The 23,295-nt window shown below is 42.1% G+C and overlaps 1 protein-coding gene across 2 annotated transcripts in view; it reads right to left on the minus strand.

The window, feature by feature from the left end:
• ACTN2 (actinin alpha 2) overlaps window positions 1-17,358 on the minus strand; it is a 125,616-nt gene extending 108,258 nt beyond the window's left edge. The window contains exon 1 of one of the 2 annotated variants that reach the window (XM_074990113.1): window positions 16,988-17,358. In XM_074990113.1, coding sequence (XP_074846214.1) covers window positions 16,988-17,113 — 126 coding nt within the window. In that variant the 5' untranslated portion in view covers window positions 17,114-17,358. Of the gene's footprint in view, window positions 1-13,213; window positions 13,233-16,987 lie in introns of those variants that run through there. The other variant, XM_074990114.1, reaches the window with a different exon arrangement.
• Window positions 17,359-23,295: the final 5,937 nt, after the last annotated feature.

Consider the following 23,295-nt stretch of genomic DNA (forward strand, 5'->3'; position numbering starts at 1 on the left):
GTATCATCTGCAAACTTAATAAGCGTACTTTCTATGCCAATATCTAAATCTTTGATGAAGACATTGAACAGAACCGGTCCCAACACTTTTAGTACACAGAGCACTTTTAATACACAGAGCACATTATAAGTACTGATCATCAATAGACCCCCTCTAAGTTAGGTAAGTATTACAGTAAACCCTCAATTTAATGGACTAATGTGGAGGAGGGGTGTCTGTTAAACCACAACGTCCGTTAAATACAAGGGTTTACGACCCCGACCCCGCTAGGCTCCCTTTGCCCCAGTTCCCCACCCCGACCCCCAAAAAATCTGGGGACTCGCCGCTGGAGCTGGAACCACCAGAGCCTGCCATGCAGCTGGAGCTGTCAGACCATGGCTAGGACCTCGCTGCATGCTGCAAGTGCGGCTGGAGGCACCCTGTGGCACGTGGCTGCAGCTGCCTCCCTCGCTGTCTGTGACAGGAGGAGCCACCACTGTGCCAGACCACCAGTGGCAGTGGTAAGCCCCTTAACTTTTTTGGGGGAGTAGGATTTTACAGACCCCAGCAGACTTCAGGAACTACACAGTTGCCCATTGTTCCCTAAGTCCACTAAATTGGGGTCCGTAAAATCAAGGGTTTACTGTATAACCATCTTATAGCCGAAGTCACAGAGGAAATCAATACCACGTTTGTGCAAGAACACACAGGTTCCAGGCATCCAATCTCAAACTGCAATCCCAGCTCTCAATCTTCTCCTCTCACACATTTGAGTGCATGAGGACTGGGTCACAATGCAGCAGTCTTAACAGAACTTGATCCAACATGCAGCAGGTATTCTCTAATGGTAGAATCCTCCCAACCAAATTCAGAGCCATGGACTGTGAAACCTGGTCTTCTTCCATAGAATCTGGTCTTTTCTGTGTTCTGCTCTATGCACAGATCTTACAGGGAGGCCAGTGTTTCCCAGGTTAGGTGTCTTTATGCAAAAATTGAGTTTCAAGGGGTTCAGGATATTGCCATTCTTATTTCTGCACTGCCTTCACAGCTAGGTGGCCCTCCCTTCACAGCCTTCCCCTGCAGGCAGGGAACTGAAATTTGTAACTTTGCTAGGCCTTAAAAAATCATCGACTTAATAAAGATGCTGATTCTCTGCCTTACTGCAGCAATTTGTAAACCCTTCATTCCCTGTTTTTGTCCTGTGTTAACAAGCCACTTCATCCTGAATGGTCTCTTAAAATATAAGCTAAATGATCTGTTTTACTTTGTATTTAGCTGTGACACTCTAAAGATTTTCCCCTGGCCTTCAGAAGAACTCTGAGTAGCTTGAAAGCCTGTCACTGTCATCAACAAAGAAGTTGGTCCAATAAAAGATATTACCCCATCCACTGTCTCTCTCATTATATCCCTAAATTTCGTTCTTACTCTCCTCCGGTTTTGTGCTTCTAGTAGAGATGACATCTGGAGAGAGGGCACACGCAGGGTCATGTGCCCCTACAGATTTGCTGCTCTCCTTTCATTGAGCATGCTCACACAGATTGCCCCACCCAACCCACAATTAGCAGATATGGCAGATCGTAGAATCATGGAATCCTCGGGCTACAAGGGACCTTAGGGGGTTATCTAGTCCAGCCCCCTGCCTAAAGCAGGATCAACACTAACTAAATCATCCCAGTCAGGTTTTTGTCAAGCCAGGACTTAAAAATCTCTAGGAATGGAAATTCTACCACCTCTCTCAACGCATTCCAGTGCTTCACCACTCTCCTGGTGAAATAGTTTTTCCTAATATCCAACCTACACCACTCCCGCTGTAACTTCAGACCATTACCCCGGTTCTGCCTTCTGTCACTACTGAGAACAGCCTCTCTCCATTGTCTTGTAGAGCCCCACTGTCAAATCACCCATCACTCTTCTCGTCTGCAAACTAAATAACTCCAAATCTCTCAGCCTCTCTGGCTCCAAGTCTCTCTCAAAGTTGTCTGGTAAGTGTCCTTAGCCTCAATCTCCCTCCTCAGTCCTTTTGTTTTAATTCTCTCGTTTCATTTCATTCTCTTTCCCTCTCCTCCACCTAATTTATTCTGTTTCTCTCTCCTGTTCCAACCTCCCCAGCAACAAAGGAAAATCACCCCTGACAGCAGCTGAACCTCTGGTCCTACACAGTAATTCTTTTCAACCAGCGGCTTGAGAATTATTAGACTCATGCCACTCTAGTTTCAAAAAGAGATGCTTTCACTATCGCCGAGAAAAGTTACTGTAGGAACAGAAGCACAGTCACAATGGTTGATTATTCTGTTATACCTTCCTACTAAATAATGTGGAATAGGCAATTTTCTTAAATTCAGGCTTGATTTTATAAATGGAAAAAAGGGACCATTCAAAATGCATGATGACACTGTGAATGGTTCTAACCAATTATCTCAGTTTGACATACACCAATGTTTTTTTCTCTTAGGGGCTATGTCTATGGGGGCTATGTCTACACTAGCCCAAAACTTCAAAATGGCCATGCAAATGGTCATTTCGAAGTTTACCAATGAAGCACTGAAATACATATACAGCGCCTCATTAGAATGCTGGAAGCCGCGGCGCTTCGAAATTGATGTGGCTCACCACCGCGCGGCTCGTCCAGATGGGGCTCCTTTTCGAAAGGACCTTGGCAACTTCCAGCACTCTAATGAGGCTCTGAATATGTATTTCAGCACTTCATTAGTAAACTTCGAAATAGCCATATTTTGAAGATTACTAATAAGGCACTGAATTGAATATTCAATGCCTCATTAGCATTAGGACGCTTCCACTTTCAAAAGCATGCAGCTCGGCGCAGCTACACAGGGGTCCTTTTCGAAAGGACCCCGCACATTTTGAAATCCCCTTATTCCACTCACTGATCGGAATAAGGGAATTTCGAAAGGTGTGGGTCCTTTCAAAAAGGACCTCATGTAGCTGCACCAAGCCATGTAGCCAAAACGTCACAGCCAGAAGCATCCTAATGCTAATGAGGCACTGAATATTCAATTCAGTGCCTCATTAGTAATCTTCGAAATATGGCTATTTTGAAGATTTGTGCCCGTGTAGACTCAGCCTTAGGGTGCTTCTACACTTGCATTCGTCTTTCGAAAGAGGCACGCAAATGAGGTAAATCGAAAATGAAAACAAGGTATAAATTTGCATATCTGTCACATCATTTGCATATTCTAATTTTGAAAGAGCTTCTTTCGAAAGAAGAAAGCTAGATGGGAAAGAAAGAAGATGGGGTTTACTTTTGAAAGAGCAGCATCTACACTGGCTTTCTTCTTTGGAAAGAAGCTCTTTCAAAATTAGAATATGCAAATGAGGTGTCAATATACAAATTTATACCTTGTTTTCATTTTCGATTTACCTCATTTGCGTGCCTCTTTCGAAAGAGGAATGCAAGTGTAGATGCACCCTTAGTGTTCCAGTGCAATTAATAACCAACGTAGTTGTCCTTAGGTGTTATAGGTGCAAATGTGTTCACAAATGCAAGTATTATCAGTGCCTTTTTACAGTAGTCTGAGGTGCTTATACTTCCTAGAAACCAGACCTTGATGGAAAAAATATCTTGATCATCCCACATTTTTCAATGTACTTCAATTAACTAAAAGAAAATCAGGAAATTAATTTTTGAACAATATTATCCTGATGAGATGTTCACATATGTTTCTTATCAGGAACCAATTTAAGCAATCTACTTCATCTAAATTATTCTCTCTGTAGTGTATCACATATACTTGTCAGAAAAAGTAATAATCTTAACATACTTCTCTGTAACAAAGTTCAGCTCTAGAATACTTAAATGGAGCCAGCTGTGTTGTAAAGGATATCCTCCTGCCCCAAGAATTTTTAAAATCCAGTCGTTCAGTCCCACTGAGATGAATTCAGTGGAAATGCATAGTGTACTACCGAATTCGGCCATTAGAAAGCAAAAGTACTACACTTAGGTTACAGGAGGACAATAAACTGAAAGGACTAAAATAAATTAATAAATATTGGTGTTGCACCAATATGCTTATTTCTTAAAATAAAATGGTGTTTTGTTTGATTTTTTTAAAATCGATATTTCCCAATATAAACTATAAAATTCTGCTATGATGAAATATTTCATGTTGAAATAATTTCATAAAAGCTCTGTTTAATTTTCCTTTATATTCTATATACATGTGGTCACAATTTTCATTTCTTCCTCAGAGCAGAGCTTATTGATAATATTTGATGAAATAGGAAACATGCTGACAAAATATGGTCATTCTGCCAGTGCTTCAAGGTCCTCCTCAGACACCACACAAGTCCCAAATCAACAAAAGGAATTCAGCATATTACTATTTAAACTTAAAACCAATCAGTACAGGCCTAATCCTGCAAAAGAATCCTACATGGAGCCCTACTACTTTCCACAGGATGCTGCACAAGAATCTGGCTCTCTTTATGTGGGTCCCTTTGTAATATCGGATTACAATTTCAAGCGTAATACTAGGAATTGTTAATATGTATTAAACTTCCCAACAACCAACATGATTCTATGATAGCATAGAGAAGACTCTATGGCTACGTCTACACTAGCCCCAAACTTCAAAATGGCCACGCAAATGGCCATTTCGAAGTTTACTAATGAAGCGCTGAAATGCATATTCAGCGCTTCATTAGCATGCGGGCAGCCGCGGCTCTTTGAAATTGATGCGCCTCGCCGCAGCACGTCTCGTCCCGACGGGGCTCCTTTTCGAAAGGACCCCACCTACTTCGAAGTCCCCTTATTCCCCTCAGCTCATGGGAATAAGGGGACTTCGAGATAGGTGGGGTCCTTTCGAAAAGGAGCCCCGTCGGGACGAGACGCGCGGCAGCAAACCGTGTCAATTTCCAAATGCCGCAGCTGCCCGCATGCTAATGAAGCGCTGAATATGCATTTCAGCGCTTCATTAGTAAACTTCGAAATGGCCATTTGCGTGGCCATTTCAAAGTTTGGGGCTCGTGTAGACATGGCCTATTGGTGACAGATCCAAACCCAGGTGAAGTCTTTCAATTGACTTCAATGGACTTTGATTCAAACCTTATATGGAGCCATCTGTCAGTAAGGCCCCTTGCTAGTACTCTGCCAGTGTAAAATGGCCTGAAAGTAAGGCAGAAATTACATGTATACCCACCTTAACAGACCCCTTTATTCTGCCAGTGTAAATGAGAATAAGGCTCTTTGAGCTGACTTTCTGTATTGTAACTAAGGCCAGAAATCTCGTTCAAGTATACTTTATATTTATTTATATTTCAGTAAAATGATAGCTAATCATAGCTGAAGTTCTGCAAAGGATGGGTATGACATTTTGGTATATACACTGTCCCAGCCTGTGTAATCCCTCACATTACAGATGTTCTAAGAGCGAACTGCACCTGTCCACAACCTTCAGATCTTTTCTTTATCCCAAAGGCTTAAGATTTCCTTTAACAACAAACAAGAATGTTTCAAGTCAAGGTCTTAAAAACCCCATAGCAATACATCATTTTATGACAAAAGCCAACTAAAAATAAAACTTATACATCAGATGAATCTCTACTTAGAAAGTGGCAGTTTTTACTCAAAGTAATCATGAACTTTCATGTGTCTATCTGTCTAGATATGGGATTCCCAACCTACAGGTGGGGACCCAAATATGAGCTGCCATTAGATTTTCTAGGGGTTGCTGGCTGGGCGGCTCCAAGCCACATATAGCTCTTTAAGGAGCCATTTGCAGCGCCCACCATTGCCACCACTCACTCCTCCAGCTCCCCAGTCCCTGCCCTGCCACACTTAAATGGAACTCAGTTTAATTGGTTTAATGGCAGGCAGGAGGGATCCAGTCATTAAACCAATTACACTGAGTCCCATTTCAGCATGGGAGGGCGGGAACTGCCAGTGCTGCAGGTGGGAGAAGGGAGTAGGAGGGCTATGCAGGGATCTGCACAGAGGAGGCAGTGGCAGCCTAGCTAAGGAGCAGCAGCAGCAGCAGTGTGCAGAGTTCGTGTGAGGTAAGTGTGAGGGGGCATTTTTGGGGCTGACAGAGGTTTAACCCGGGGAGTTGGGAGGGTGCATTTTTCCAGGGGAGAACCTCTCCCCCTCCCCCGTTTTGAATTGCCTTGGGTCACAAAGTCTTACTGAATTGTCAAAATGGGTCCCTGTCTCAAAAAGATTGGGAACCACTCATCTAGACAGGAATACAAAGATTTCTAGGTGGGTCTCCAACACAAAACTTCTCCTTCTTCCTTATATTTCAGGTCTTCTTGTTTATCTGTCATTGCAAAAACAGTTATACCGTCTCGGCAATGTTCCCATTACTCTTATCCATTCATGTGTGTAATAACATATATGTACATTGAGATATGCACCAATGTACACTGCCCACAGAAACAACAGAAAAAAAAAACCTAACTGTGGATGCTCTACTAATGATCTGGGCAGCATCTGAATCTCTCCTGACCAACTGCACAAACCTGACAAACCTTACAGGGAACGGTACGTCTCAGCCCTACAAACATTCACTTCGACCAGGTAGATCTGCATACCTGTCCCTTGGACTCACACTTAACACCCATTTCTGAGATTGTCGCCTTCCAGAGACTTTCTGTTGTCCTTCATGTAGAAAATTCAGTAAGAACGGGCTAGGGTACAACTCATTGTTTTTAATACCACCTGGAACAGGCTAATATAATCAAAAATTCAATAAATTACCTCTCTATAATGGCTTATTACCCCACAAACTATTATAATTCTGTGAACACAGGATAAGAGTCTGCAACAAAAGAGGATTTTTTTTAAATGAACTGCATCTGAAGTCAATACACACCTTCTGCCAGATTTGGAGTTTTAAACATCTTTATATCTGCTTAATAAATGCAGGAAAGACCAGCATTTCTCCTATTAATACACAACATGAAAGAACATTAGTGTGACCAAAACAGTGTCTATTATGGCCATTCCCTTTTGTACTTTCCTAACATTTTCAATACGGTCCTCCTTTGGGATGAAGTTATTTATTCTTGGACTCTGGTCACAGAATTTATTATTATAAAGTTTGAGCATAATCCCTTTTGACACACTGGGCGTGTCTACACTTAGAAAAAACTTCAAAAAGGCCATGCTAATGGCCAAACTGAAGAATACTAATGAGGCGCTGAAATGCATATTCAGCATGTCATTAGCATGCCACCAGCCACGGATAGGAATAAGGGGATTTCGAAGTTGGCCGGGTCCTTTCAAAAAGGACCCCTGTCTGAATGAGCCACGCTGGAGCGAAAAGTGGCAATTTTGAAGTGCCGCAGCCAGCGGCATGCTAATGAGGCACTGAATATGTATTTCAGCACCTCAATAGTATTCTTCGATTTGGCTATTAGCATGGCCATTTCAAAGTTTTCTCTAAGTGTAGGCGTAGCCATTGTCTTTATAGTAAGGGAAGAAAAAGAAATTTTTCCTAATCTAAAACAATTCCAGCCACATTTTCTTAAAAGCAGGGTTATAGCAAATGGAGCTGTATGATTACCTTTTCGTTCTCCTGACTTGCTAATGATGAATATCTTAGCTCACAGTATTAATTTATATCAATACAGTACTTTAAATAAACATCTATATGGTCAGAAAGCAATTCTAATAAAAGCTGTGTTATCTATATGGAATTAAGTAAGTACATCCCATAGATGTTATAGGTTGAAATAACACCATCATCATGATCAACAAGAACAACAACAACCAGGGGCTCAGTCCTGTTGGTGTCCGATGCCTCCCTCACTATTTCCTTCCATCTTTTCCTGTCTCATGTAGTGGTTTAGTTTCTGTAGAATAGCTCTGAACCAATTTACTATATCTACCCATTCTCTGTGGGGTCTGCCTCTCCTATTTGAACTGTCCATTATGCCAAATACCAGGGACTTGATTTTTCATTCATTGTTCATTCTGCAAATACGCCCAAATAGCTGTAACTTCTGGTGTATAATCTTCTGCAGTCAGTTCTCTTTCAGCTGTATCTTCCTATATAATTCCTCATTGGTGACCTTCTGCATCCATCCTATTCTCACCATCTTTCTGTAACAACTCCTCTCAAATACCAATATCCTTCTCTTTGAATCTTTCGTTCTCACCCATGTCTCACATCTGTACAACATGCTGCAGAATACACACATTTTCAAGACACTCAGCTTTGTTCCTAAGCCAATTGCTTTGTTTTTCCAGATTGTATGCATCACCTTCAAACTCACTCTTGCTTTCGCTATTCCAGTCACTATTTTCTTCTTACAGTCTACATTATATGTTATGTTGCTTCCCAGATACATGAACTTCTCTACGTTATCTAGTTTGAAGCAATCAACACTGATTTTCCACACTGATCTTCCTTCTTTTTTCCTTATCTCCAGATACCATTGTTTTTGTTTTATCCATGTTCATAATCAGTCCGTACCACTTCCCTTCCTCGTTTAGCACCTTCAGTGTTTTTGCTAGCTTCTCCCCATCTTCTTCAATAACAACTGCATTATCTGCAAATCTTAAGTTGTTGATTCTCTTCCTGTGCACAGATATCCCTTCCACCTCTTCCTTGATCTTGTCCATCTCTCTCTCTAGGTGAGTGATGAAGATCCTTAGTGATATTGGATCTCCTTGTCTTGTACCTCTACTCACTCTAAACCAATTTTCCAACTCCCCACATGTTCTCACCACTGCCTCCACATTGTTGTTGATATCCTTCAACAACTATATCAGTCTGATATCCACTCCATATGACTCCAACACTACTCAAGCCACTTTCTGATCTATACTGTTAAGTGCCTTCTGAAAATCGACAAAGCAATTGTAGATGTTCTTGTTCTTTTGTTGAGCTTTCTCTTCTATCAATCATGGTGTCAATATCTGCTCTATGGTACCTCTATCCTTCTTGCTCATCTGCTGGATATTCTTCTATCTGAGATCTCAGTCTAAGTGAGGAAGAAATAGGGAATGCATACAGAGCAGCACTCAAATCGAAAATTAGTAATGCAGGCACAGAGAAAGACTTAGAGTGTCAAAGAGATAGCCACGGTGGCAAAAGAGGCAATTGAGCAGACTGTTCCAGAAGAAAAGATCAATAAGAAGTGGATTACGCAGGAGACACTGAAGTTGGTACAAGAGAAGAGAGTGTTGAAGATCAGAAGAGATGTTTCTAAAAGAGCAGAATATCAATATAGAGTGAAATGCGATGAGGTAAGGAAAGAAGCCAGAAAGGATATGGCAAAATGGTTAGAGGAACAGTGTGAAGATATAGGCTGTGTCTACACTATGAGATAAAATTAATTTTATTAAAATCAATTTCTTAACACTGGGTTTTATCCATTTGATTTTGAGCATCTTCACCTTCCTACATGCTTCCCCACAAAATCAACTTACTGCTGCCATATACAAGCAGCTTAAATCGAGCTTAAATCGAGTGCAGCTGCAGTGTATTATGGGAACCTATCCCACAGTTCTCTGAATCCCATTGCATTCTGGCCCCACAAGTAGATGTGGATATATGATGCCATCTTCCCACACTTCATTCCTTTCTTTGCCCTGCCATGTTAAGTATGTTTAAGCAGACATGGTTGTTACACTGAAATTCAAATGAATCATCAGTAATGGGCTAGAGCGGCTAAAAGACGGTACCCAGTTGACAGCCATACAAATTGTGACTGCACACGGAGTTCCTCTCTCAGACTTGAATCTCTCTCCGATTTGAATCTGGATTTAGGCCACCTGAAAAAGAAGACCTTCACGTAAACGTAGACACAGTTGTTACATTGAAACTTGAATGATTCATCAGGCTAAAAGACCCCAGACTACAGCCAGGTTTGCACATGGAAAAGAAGACCCTTAGGACACAAATATTCCCCGCTGCACACCTTACTTCAACAAGTGTGGTAATTGTATAGCTAATACATTGTCCTCATTGAGACATGTATGGCTCAGGGTGGCTACAAGACCCCCGGCTACAACCAGCCACTGAAAATCATGACCTCTGAGGGAGACATCCCCCATGCAGCTAAAAGAGCCCCAGCTATAGCCAGCCCCCAAAAATCATGACCCTAACTGCGTGCAATCTGCCTGGCACCTTGCGCAGCACGCCCTTTTATTGGTTCGGGGTCAAGCCACGTGATGTAGCTGGATGTGGAAATGTTCCAGTCTGTGTTGGCACGTCCGGGGGGATTGGGGAGGGAAGGTTGGGCATGTGGGGGTCAGGGCAACATGAAAACATCTGAAAAGAAGTTTCTCATACTACTAGGCAAGCACAACCCTCACCCACAGCCTATCTGACACATGGTACAGAGGGCCAGAGGCTGGCGCCAGGCAGCATAGAAAAAAAAGGCAGCTAACGGGGTATACACAGAAGCACAGACTCCACAGCTGTACTCCTAGCAAAGAAAAAGAAAGAAGATTTTTCAGCTTCTCATGACCCAACAGCCATGGGCTTGCAGGTGCCGAATTGTAAAGGTCATGTTGCCTAATTTGTATGCAATTGAGAGCAGTGGAGATACAACAGGCCAGAACCAAGAACTGTGGTGCATTGTGGGTCATGTACAGGACATTTGTGGAGGCTAATGAATTTGATTTAAAGACATGCCGCATCCTCACCACCCTTCATTTGGATTCTAAAATTTGAATAGAATGCTACACCTGTCAGGTTACTACGATTTTAGGATTTCGATATCTTGTCAATTTTAGTGGCCCATAAATCGAGCTAATGGAATTTACAGTGAGGACAGGCATTGGGAAAAATTGGGCTAAATGACTTAAAATCAATTTTATCTCGTAGTGTAGATGTAGCCAGAGAGAGGTGTTATCGTGAGTGTAAGACTAGGGAGGTGTATATGATTATTAGGAATATAAACAGGAAGTGGCAGCCGAAGCAGATGACGATCAAAGACGAGAACGACAAGGTGCTCATGAACAAGGAGAAGGTTGTGCAACAATGGATGAGCTATTGCACCCATCTGTACAAAGCACAGTTGAACTCGAGCATCTCAGAGAGACTGATCGAAGAACTGACAGAGATATCTCTGCCAAGCATCAAAAGCAAGACTGGTATTTCAAAGGAGGAAGTAGAAAGAGCAGTGAAACAACTAAAGAATGACAAGAGCCCTGGAAATTATAAGATGATGGGAGAGATGATTAAATATGGCAGAGAAGGTATGATTCAGGAAATACACTGACTATGCAATATAGCACAGAAAGAAGGGAAGGCACCTAAGGAATGGACAAGATCTGTGCTAGTGACAATACACAAGAAAGGAAGTATATTGGATTGCAAGAACTACAGGACGATTGCCCTAACAAGTCATCTAGGTAAGGTGCTGATGATGATATTGATGGAGAGACTGAGATCAGAGATAGAAGAACATCCAGTGGATAAGCAAGTGGGATTCAGGAAAAATAGGAGTACCGTACAGTTGAAATAATATGGATGAACCTAATTATTCAGGAGAGGATTGCATACATGGAGACATAGTCTGTTCTCAAAGCACATTTATAACTCCCATTAATATTAAATAGGAGTTACCAGGACGTCTCAAGACAAAAACATGCCCTCAGCATTTTAAAAAGCCAACTTAAAATACCTGAGTGGCAGCCCATGCTAGCTTAGAATTGCAAATACTATTCTTAACAGCATGCTCTTCTTGCTTTGTTAAGACTAAGCATTCCATTTTTCCATAACATTTAAAGGTGTCATTCATAACAGCACCAATCCTTCAATCTGATCCATTTGTGATTTGATCTGCTGGGTCATGCAGAAATGAACTGACTCCAGTGGGACTCTACACAGATGTAGGTGGCTGCCCTTATGGAATGCACTAAATAGCTGGGTCAATGGCCCATTTTGAGCACTTATTTTAAGGGCAGTAAAAGGTAAGGCAAAAATGAGTGCTTTTCAAAATCCCACTTCATGTAAATCTCTGACCAAGGAATCCACAGCACCAAGACACAGCTCCGTCAGTGTTAGAGCTGTAGGTTTCTTGAGGCAGGAAGCTTATTAATCATTATTGTTTATATTACGGTAGCAGCTATGAGCCCCACTCAAGGACCAGAACCTTTGTCTTCCTAAGTCTAAATATTCTAACACACTTGTTGCTACATCAGAAATAAATAAAAGGCAATAAAATTTATTTTAAAAAGCCACTTATGAATGTAATCCAAATAATGAACATGAAATATCAGCACAATGCCCTTTGTGGGAAAACTGTCACTAAAGAGGTATAATGCCTTGCACCTCAATGCCTTCAGTACACATGCTGATATCTCAGGCATTTCATTCAAGTCTCAGCCTGAGAATTCTCCAAAAGCCTTTGAGACTGACTCCAGAATTCAAGACATTTGGTGAAGCCCCAACCATTGGTCTCACAGATGCCAGCTAAAAAGAGGACATACATTCAAACGGAAGGAGAATTTAGAGTTTGAGCATGCTGCAAAGAATACAGAACTTTATTTACAGTCTTTTCCCAAATGAATTTTTATTTGACATGCTTTAGATGGCAGGTTTTTGTGTGGAAACAGCAGAAATTGGAAGGGTCATCTCAGGCTTTTAAGTTTTCAATTATCAGGTAGTATGGTCTTCTATTCATACATATCCAAACCAGGCTGGCAGTGACTGAAAGGTATTATCCTCTATTGGCTAGTCGGTGGTCCAGCACAAACTGTGCTTGATGGTTTCCTTTCAGGTTCAAAAGGACAAGTGTCTTCTAGATCCACAAGTATCACAGAGGTAGCCTAGTTAGTCTGTATCTTCAAAAACAACAAGAAGTCCTGTGGCACTTTAAAGACTAACAGATATTTTGAAGCATAAGCTTTCGTGGGCAAAGACCCGCTTCGTTAGATGTGGGTCTTTGCCCACAAAAGCTTATGCTCCAAAATATTTTTTAGTCCATAAGGTGCCACAGGACTTCTTGTTGTTCTATAGCTACATCACTTGTAGACAATTTTTAAAATATGCATATTGACAATGGCGATACACTGTGTTTTTATTAAGCAGTAAACTTCCAAATTACTAGTGGACAACGTTCACTTTCTGAAAATGAAAACCAGATACGAAAACTGACTTTTTCTGGTCAATATGTTTTGGAAGCATCTCACCACAGAGCATAACAAAGACATATTAATATCTCTTCATTTAATCCTTCTTTCAAACCTCTGTTTGAAATTTATACCCCACAATCCTCAATGATGTTTTGCACCATTAGCATGTAATATTTTACTACTCACTTCTGCACTTCAGTGGTGTCCTTTTACACAGGCTGGACTTTACACCAACTAAAACATTCAGCTTGCTGTTCACGTTTAGAACAGATACAGCAAAGCTACCCCTCAGCTTCCTTTTGTACAATGGACCTCACATTTAGTGAGACTTCAACAAAGAATTCCACAGCAAGAGCCTGAATTACTGCAGATCATAGTACCCTGTGAGCTGTGGTTATAATTAGCACCATATCCATTGTAATCCTATGGACGTCATCATGTGTTACCAGCATCTGTTGACAGATCTCATACCATGCATATCAGTCAAATGGTAAGTCCGGAGAGGGCAGCCCACAATAGACACAATGGCATTTATTTTTGTCCTCTTGCAAGATTGTCTCATAGAACATATATGCTGCCAACTGCTAGGGTTGCACTGAGATTACTATCATTATATTTAAACAAAGCCCTGGGCTCATGGATATACGGCCTTCTCCTGGTAAATTGGAGCATAGAGAATGCAATTTCTGTAACTTCTGTACCAGGAAAAAACTATTTTGATCCTCTTAGATCATTTCAGATCCATCAGGCCATCTACTATATTAATTCATGGGAAAATATACTATCAGACTCCTTTCCATTCTTATTCCCTCTCTTAGTTATTTTTAAATTTATGCATCATAAATTATGTGCTCTGAACTGCTAATTTTCTGCTGAAGCATTGTCTAACTGGAGGGAAAATGAAACTTGTATAGAAGAAGGGATTGAATTATGAAGTCCACAGTTGGTGACTCACACATATTTTCCCTATCCTACGCCCCTTCCCCGCAAGAAATATAAAAAATGTGCAAAAGAACAGATTAAATGCGAATAAAAATAAACAAACATTCTCTGAATATCTGGTTTTCACCCTAGGAAAACTCTTCTGGTGCATCCAAGAGTAATTCAACTACCACACTATTTAAAATACCCTCAAGTACTTTCTCTTTTTTACCACAGCATTCTATGCATCTGCCCCTCTGCCAAAAATATAGACTGAAATGGGATACAGGCTCTGGTTAATCCCGGCTCCTACAGTCTTATGAATTCCATATTTTCAAGGAAAGTAAATCTAGTTCAGGGCTTTTCAAATTTCATGGCATCATGATGTCCCTTCGGACAATAAAGATACTACATGATCCTTGGGGGAGAGTGGGTCAGAGCCCTGCTGCCCCCCGTGTGTGAAAAAAGGAGGCCATAGACCAAGCCTTGCTACCAGGAGTGGCAAGGAGAGGAAGCTGAAACCTGATCCCCATTAACCTAGTGTGGGATTGGAGCTCTGGCTTTAGCTTCAGACCTTGGTCCCAGCAAGTCTAATGCCGGCCTTTGTGACTCCATTAAAATGGGCTCACAACCTACTCGGGAGTATTAAGCCACATTTTAAGAACTGCTGATTTAGGTGATGGTAGTTGGAAATATAATACTGGTGTGCAAAACTGCAGCTGTTGTGCAATGTGGGTTTTTGCCCGGTAAGAAGCTGTATTAGGTCCTCAGAGGTGGATAATAAGTAGCCTTTGGGATGGATGTAGTTTGCCAGGGCTAGCCCCTGGTGGGCTGCCAGGCACTTTACTTACCTGAGTGTCCACAGGTAGGCCACTCCCAGCCCCCGCTGGCTGCGGATCACCATTCCCAGCCAATGGGACCAGTGGGGAGCAGCACAGACCAGCTCACTATTTCCCAAAATTCCCATTGGCTGGGAAAAGCAAAGCGTGGCCAACGGAAGCTCTGAGCAGCTGTATCTATGGATGTGCAGGTAAATAAAGCATCTGGCGACCCACCAGGGGCTAATCTTGGTGAACCAGTTCCAGCATGTGTGCTGCTTATTGCTCTCCCTCACACCTGACCTATATGCATCACACTTACAAAACGGACAACTTAAATTTTCTAATACTGAAAAGCGTTCTGTGATTCACTTGGCACATAGGGTTAGTGTGTATAGAAAATCACTTGCTCACCAGATAAAAGAATGTCCAAAGAAAAAACATCTCAGTGATGATGGATGTAGTTTTATGGCTGGCCCAGAGGATATAATTGAAAGAACCACAGGTATAAAGACCACTATTCAAGATAGCCCCAGAGAGCGACATTACCTTCTTCACACAATAGCATGTGAACAGATGCTACCATGCCAGGTCCTGACAATTAAACTAAGAGATACCCAAATACAGGAGGGAAGGTTTGCAATTTTGCTAGGTCAGGATTTCACCCTTACTTTCCTGCTAAAAGCTGCTAAATATTCATATTTTGAGAGGGTGGCTAGGCAAAGAGGGTAAGTCAGGGGTCAGCAACTTTTCTGAGATGGAGTGCTGATATTGACCTTTTGACTTCTAAGTATAGAAGTCCGAGTGCTGGTGATACTTTTTAAAGTCACTGATTGTCCTACTTACAACAGTTTTATTATTAAATAAAGTAAGATGCAGAGCTTTCCCGTTTAGATGGTGGTTGGTAGCATTAGCTGGTCTTTTGTTAATCCCCAGGTGGTATGGCTTTGAGCAAGCTCCCTGCTGGATGCGGGTGGAGGGGCAGGGCTGAGCTACTGCCTCATATGCTGATGAAAATTGGCTTGCATACTACTCTTTGCAGCCATGCTGCAGGTTGCTGACCACTGGGCAGGTGTCTGAACTCTGCCTTCAGACACACACATGCAATTTGCACTGAAACTGTCAATGGGAGCTCTCCGTGCATAGCAAAGGACTGGATTTGGCCCAATAGCCTGATGGATTTGGCCCAATAGCCTGATGGATACAGGATATTTCACTTCTGCAATTAGCAGATGATTTCATAACTGCTGCAAACTGCAACATTATCTATTATTTTAGGAAATAACAAATATTTCATATGGTCATTCCTTTCTCATGTGCTGCTTATGCAGCCACTGTTTTTCATATTTTAATGAAGCCACATTAGTGACAACCTGGTGGAGTACCAAAATTGTTAACCAAGCCACTGATAAGACTATAAATGTCACTTGTAATCAGCAACAGAGCAGCACCAGCCCATACGCTGGTAAAGCTGCTTTTCAAAATTCAGAAGATAGAAGCATTTCCCTCCGGAGTGGGATGCTCAGGGCGTTTACAGAGTTGTCTGTAGGATGACAGCTGTGTATCTTTCAGTCCCCAACTCTTAAACCTCAGCCTGAACATTTCCCAAGACCACATTTTCATAAGTAAATTGTTCCACTAGATTTGATAGTAAATTCCAGCAGGAGTCAACTCAGAGGACCATAATTTTGAAAGTGATCTCTCAGTTTGTTCCTGGAAATACTCAATTGCACATGCATTTTGGGATGCATAGCTTCTCACTTCCACATTCAATTACCTTATTTTTACACGCAACCAGGTACACACGAAAACTCAGAGGCCACTTTTTGAAAATATGACCTAGAAAGTGATGTCAGGAATAGCTAAAATCTCTGCCAACAGCCAATGTGAGCATGAAAAATACCAAACTAACATTTTGTCAGCAGAGCGTATCAAAAATCTGCCACAATGTTTATTTTAATTTCATATACTGCCTCTATTTACATACAAGAATCCTAAAAGTGAACGAGAAGAAGTAGTTTATGAGCTATAGATAACTGGATAGCTAAAAATGTTTATCTGGAGAGTAAAACTGATAATAGATTCCTCTACAACAATTATTGTGGTTGAATTCACTAGTGCACATACATGTCCATCTGCAAGATAAATTCTTATAATAAGGAAATGATTTTTATCCCACACAAACACACATCTATAGACACAGTTTATTTTCTTTCCTGACCTTTCTTTGCTGTTTCTCCCATGCTGGGTCCAGGAGCAGGTCCCTGTCCCACTCTTCCTCTTGGATCATATAGTCATCCTCTTCATAATCATAGCTGTAGTGCATACTTGTTTCTATCTGATTCATATTAAGCAAAGACCAGACTCCACTCTACACTTGCGGTGGCTTTTATTATTACTTTTTTTTCTAACTTTTTTCTTTGATTCAGGCAGTATTTGGGGGGGGGTCTCCCCTCTCTGCTTCCTTCTTTTTTTCTTTTTTCAAGGTAAGAGAGTGTTAATAGTGATGCGTCTGGCTGTCAGGAAACAGGTACCTTCACTCCCCTCCCTCCCTCTTTGCTGCTGCAGGTCCCTGTAGCGAGTCTCCAGAGAAGCTCCAGCTCCAGCTCTGGGCAGCTGCTTATATCCCCACTGTCACGTGGCTCAGCAGCCGGGAACACCCTCCACGTTCCTCAGCCTCTGCTTTCAAGTAAAGCAAAGCTGATCGTCAGACCTATTAGCAGCAGCAGCAGAAGGATCTGCTGATACATAAAAGACAGTGCAATTTTGCATTTGTTATTCACTGTTATTAAATCATCACACAAATACACGGAGGTTGTTACTGTGCAGAAACATAATATTTATCTGCAGGATGGAAATCTAATCAAGGAAATTCATCTCCCTATACATTGTGCAGTGTCTCTAAACATTTTTTGTGGTTTGCATTAGTATCTTTTCTGTCTTAATGGCTACGTCTACACGTGCACGCTACATTGAAATAGCTTATTTCGATATAGCGACATCGAAATAGTCTATTTCGATGAATATTTCCCAAGCCCAAATATGGGACACCCTGGCAGGAAGGTGGTTCCCCGACTGCAAGTACCAAGCAAGTGCAGCTCCTCTCCTGCCCCACACCTCAAGGCGCTGGGAATGGGGCTGCAGCCCCACAGGGGGTCCTACCCCCCCGCCCCACACCTTGTGGAGCCAGGAACTGGGCAGCAGCCACTCCCTCATGTAAATATGGGGCGATTAGCCCCTTTGTTAAAATAAATTGGGACACCTTCCTGGCATCTGAAATATGGGGCTGTCCTGGCTAAAATGGGATGGTCACCCTATTATGAAAGACTCATGGGGAGGATTAGAAACACAGAGGCTACGTCTACACGTGCACGCTACATCAAAATAGCTTATTTCGATGTAGCGACATCGAAATAGTCTATTTTGATGAATAACATCTACACGTCCTCCAGGGCTGGTGCCGTCGACGTTCAACTTCGACGTTGGGCAGCACCACATCGAAATAGGCGCTGCGAGGGAACGTCTACACGCCAAAGTAGCACACATCGAAATAAGGGTGCCAGGAACAGCTGCAGACAGGGTCACAGGGCGGACTCAACAGCAAGCCGCTCCCTTAAAGGGCCCCTCCCAGACATAGTTGCACTAAACAACACAAGATCCACAGAGCCGACAACTGGTTGCAGACCCTGTGCATGCAGCCTGGATCTCCAGCTGCCGCAGCAGCAGCCAGAAGCCCTGGGCTAAGGGCTGCTGCACACGATGACCATAGAGCCCCGCAGGGGCTGGAGAGAGAGCGTCTCTCAACCCCTCAGCTGATGGCCGCCATGGCGGACCCCGCTATTTCGATGTTGCGGGATGCAGATCGTCTACACGTGCCCTACTTCGACGTTCAACTTCGAAGTAGGGCGCTATTCCCATCCCCTCATGGGGTTAGCGACTTCGACATCTCGCCACCTAACATCAATTTCAACTTCGAAATAGCGCCCAACACATGTAGCCGTGACGGGCGCTATTTCGAAGTTGGCGCCGCTACTTCGAAGTAGCGTGCACGTGTAGACGCGGCCAATGTGTGGAAACTCTGGAAGTTCTATCTTTTCATATCATCTTTTCATGTTCTCTAGTTTGGAGAGAGGGTTACAATTTATAAACTAAAAAATAGAATCAAGATTGCTATGCACACATCTATATCAAAATAACACACTACTTGCTGTTGGTCCAAAGCTTCAAGACCCTTGACTTGCTTTTTACTTCACCCACTCTCCCTGTTTGAGTAACTACAGAAAAACTTTTATCAACAGAATACAAATTACTAAATAGATCAGGACTGGAATATAAGCCAGGGAGAACAAAAGGGACAGATTTGGAAAAGCACTGTACATATAAATTCACTGAAATCAATCAGAGGCAGAAAATATTCAATACTTGCAGGCCCTCTCTTTAGAATGAGACCACTATAAATGAAGGCGACTGCTAAGGCAATAACTTAGAAAAAACTGTTGGAAAATTCATTGGGGGAAACTTTGTTCTCTGTACAGCACATTGTGAACAATGATAACACAGGATAGTGGTCAAGATACAAACTGGTATATCCCACGTTTCCCAAGCCATTAATTTAATTTTCTGGGATGGGAGGGGCAGCAGGAGGGGATTCTTTATCTTGGGAACTGGCAGGCAGGTTTACATAATTCTTCATCAAGTCTATTATTAAACATACATCTAAAATATTGCCAGCAAAGTTTATCCCTGTGCTACTGCACATATTGGACACAAACCTCTCCTCACCTACAAAGACAGAATACTGCCCAAAGTTGACCCCAAATAAATGAGGTCAGATTTGCGGACTCTGTATGAAGCAACATACTTCAGTCATAATGCGAAGAGGAAATTAATTTTAGAGTGGTGTTTTGGATAAATTGGATGAAATGAGACGCATGTCAGGGAGGTCAGAGATGGAGAATGTAGCAGTAACTTATAAAGACCTAACCAGAAGAGAGATCCCAGCCCCACCCCACACCACACACACCTTAATCCCCTCTCAGGAAGAAATTGCAATGGTGAAATGCGACCATCACCTATTTGCTCCAGTGGGGCACTGGAAACAACACATTCCAAAATAAATAAGTAAAATGTAAAGCCTGAGTATAACTTCACTCAGCATCTGCTCACAGTTCTTCCTACCCAGGGAGCAGCTTTGAAATTCATATTATCAGAGGGAAGATACCACTACTACTGCTTGCTCTCCCTTGCATTAAGTCTCTTGTGATGGAATACATCACTAATGTCATGATCTTTGTACAAAATATATCATGTGTCATTTGAAAACTCATATCTTGCTTGTCGGTATTATCAGAGTGAAACATAAATAGCAACAGTGTATGTGAAGTTGTAAGATTCCACTGTATCATGTTATTAATATATGCTCCAACCCCCTCAATGCCCCAAACTAGACAGATGTTTGCCAATAAGGAACACAAACACTCTAACATACATTTCCTGTCTCTTCTGTCCATTTCACTCTTCACATCTGCAAACACTAAAGTAGCACCCTTGGGCTCTAGGGGAGGGATCCTGATGGAAAATTGCAGTGATGCTCTTGGAAGTATGTGGTGAGAAGCTGTACTTTAAACCTAATATAGTTTGTTATTTTTCTTGTAGCCATTTCTGACTTTTGTACCTTGTTAGGTACATGCACTTAAAATCTGTCTCTTTGTAGTTAAAAAACATGTCTTGTTAGTTTCTCTAATCCATTGTATTTTTAATTTATGGCATCTGGTAACACTATTTAAATTAATAAAATGGTGTATATTATTTAAGTTAATAAAATGGCATATATTATTCCCTTAAAGAGATAATGGGCTTCATATGTTAAAATTGTCCAGAAGAGGGCTGGACAGCATAACTTGTATATTCGGGGAGGGGGATGAAATCCAGGACTGGGAGTGTGTTTGGATTACCCTTCAGAAGTAACCCAGGTCGATAAGAGCCATAGGTTAACTCAAGTGTGGTTGGGAGGCTGCATTTAAACACAGGCACTCAGGTTGTGGCTTGTTTTCCTAATTGAGATGTCTTATTCCCCCAGCAACAATGTCCCACCAGGCCTGTCAGTCTACTTTATTTTTTTCTCAACCTCTGACCCCAGAATCCTGTCCTACTCTATACGTTTGTTTTGACTCTAAAACCTTATAACATTACTGCTGCGGGTCATTCTTTCAAACTAACCAAAACATACCACACAAATCAATTATTTAGACATTTGTACTAAACCAATCAGCAGTGAAGCGGTTAACAGTGTTGCTGTTTAAATCACCCTCATTATCTTTCAGAGTCAGCCTCCCAGATTGTGAATGGAGCAGTTTGTATCTGCGAGAGGTGTTTCAGTCAAGACAAAAGATCCTCTAAAAGTTCCACAAATTTTATGTTTGAATTTTGAACAACTCCTCTAGCCAGGACAGGTCTGTCTCTCTCTTACACAAACCTGGTCTTTCCAATCCCATAAATTATAGGATTTCTCAAAAATCACAGGACATCTCAAGGAGAAAAGGCAGTTTCAACACGACTCTCTGGATCCCCCATTTTCATGTCTGGGTACTTAATCCAAAATACGAAACCCATGGGAATAAGAGCTGACACAGTTAGTATTCATTTTTCCAGAAGATGCTGCTATAAAGACTGGATCTGCCATGTCATGCCACCACTAAGCGCTGGGAGCTAGTATACCTGGTCTACATTTAGTGTGATGTGCAGAAATATACTACAAACATAGCCACAGTTGGTTAGCAGAGAGTGGTGGAGGGAGAGGCAAAGGGTGTGATAAGATGCTGGCAGCTTTCTCCACTTTCCCTTATTGTTTCCCACACCCACAGCCACTGACCAGAGTCTTTTCTCCCTGTCAGAGCCTTTCACTTGGGTGGGGGGAGGAGGAGAAGAGAGCCCCAGCAGTACACAGTGCCGAAAATAGGAGAGAGGCACTTCCTGAGCATGTAGACAGACAGCAGAGTATGTACCCTAAGGTTTAGGTATGGGGCACTCTGTTCTATTCACTTAAGCTGTGTCTGTCCATCCACATTGCTATTTACACCCATGCTAGCCTGATGCAGAGTGTCTGTTCTGTACATGCTACTGTTAGCACAGATGTACATGTTTAAGTGTAGGGATTTCTCTGGAGGCAGAAGAAAATGAGAGGATGATGCCGTCTGTCACACATAGTGGAATTTTTGTGGGTTTCCCCATATTTTCATCCCTTTCATAGTGAAATAGAAATGAAGTTGCAGACTCAGTGGCTGTTTCTACACATGCCACTTGTTCTGAAAGCGGCATGCTAATAGCCCAGAATATGCTAATGAGGTGTGGATGTAAATTTCTGATGCCTCATTAGCATACGATCACATGATTCGGAATCTGGAAGAAGCTCTTCTGGACTCCAAAACAGATGTGTAGAAGTGTGGCCTCTGGGGATCTCCCGGAAGGAAATCCTCCCTCTGGAAAATTTTCAGGAAGATGCGGCTTCTGGAGGGAGAATTTCCTTCCGAGAGATCCCTGGGAGCCACACTTCTACACGGCTGTTTTGGAGTCCAGAAGAGCTTCTTCCGGACTCTGAATCATGTTACCGTATGCTAATGAGGTGCTGGAAATTTACATCCGCTCCTTATTAGCATCTTCTGGGCTCTTTATTAGCATGGCTCTTTCGGAACAAATGGCATGTGTAGAAACAGCCAGTAAGACAAGCCTGAACCAGTCACATAAGAAAAGACAGCTTTGCAAACAGAACGCCTGGAAACTTTTTAAAAAATATTGAATGCTCCAATTTCACAGAAAACCTTGGAAATACTATAAAAACCTGAGGGAGGGAAGGAGAGAGAGAGAGAGAGCGGGAGAATGAATCCATGGTGTTTTGAAATCCTAAGTGCTAATTTCACTGGCTTCATATTTCACTCAGAAAAGAATAACAGGAAAAAAATAAGAGGAAAAAAACCTCAGTGAAAATTACCCCGAGCCTTAGGTCAACTGCCAACGATAAGCCAGAAGCAGTAATCAAGAACAAAAAGCTATTTTATTTTCAACATAGATTATAGGTGCAGTTTCCAGTAGCTTTTCCATGTGACAAATACGAGCTGTAAGGTTCTATTTTTAAGTTTATAGATGATTTTAAATTAATCTAAAGCAGGCATTGTCAATGTAGGTTAGGCCAAACTTCTGGATTTTGCTAAAATGCTGGCACCTTACATGGTTGCAAAAGAAAAGCAAATACAGTAAACCCTGGAGATAATGCAATCAAGTTGAGTGTCTCAGATTAATGCAACTGCCGCCCCTGACAGGAGCAGGAAACAGCTCCTGTCAGGGGCAGCAGCCTCACTCTTGCCACCCCTGACAGGATCAGTTTCCTGTTCTTGTCAGGGCCGGCAGCCACTCCTGTCAAAGGCAGCAGCCACGAGTCAGGCTCATGTCCCTGATGGGAGCAGGGAAAAACCACCCCTGTCAGGGACTGAAGCCTGACTCACAGCTGCTGCTCCCGACAAGAGCGGTTTCTTG

This window comes from Carettochelys insculpta, chromosome 3, assembly GCF_033958435.1.
Source record: "Carettochelys insculpta isolate YL-2023 chromosome 3, ASM3395843v1, whole genome shotgun sequence".
Lineage (NCBI taxonomy): Eukaryota > Metazoa > Chordata > Testudines > Carettochelyidae > Carettochelys > Carettochelys insculpta.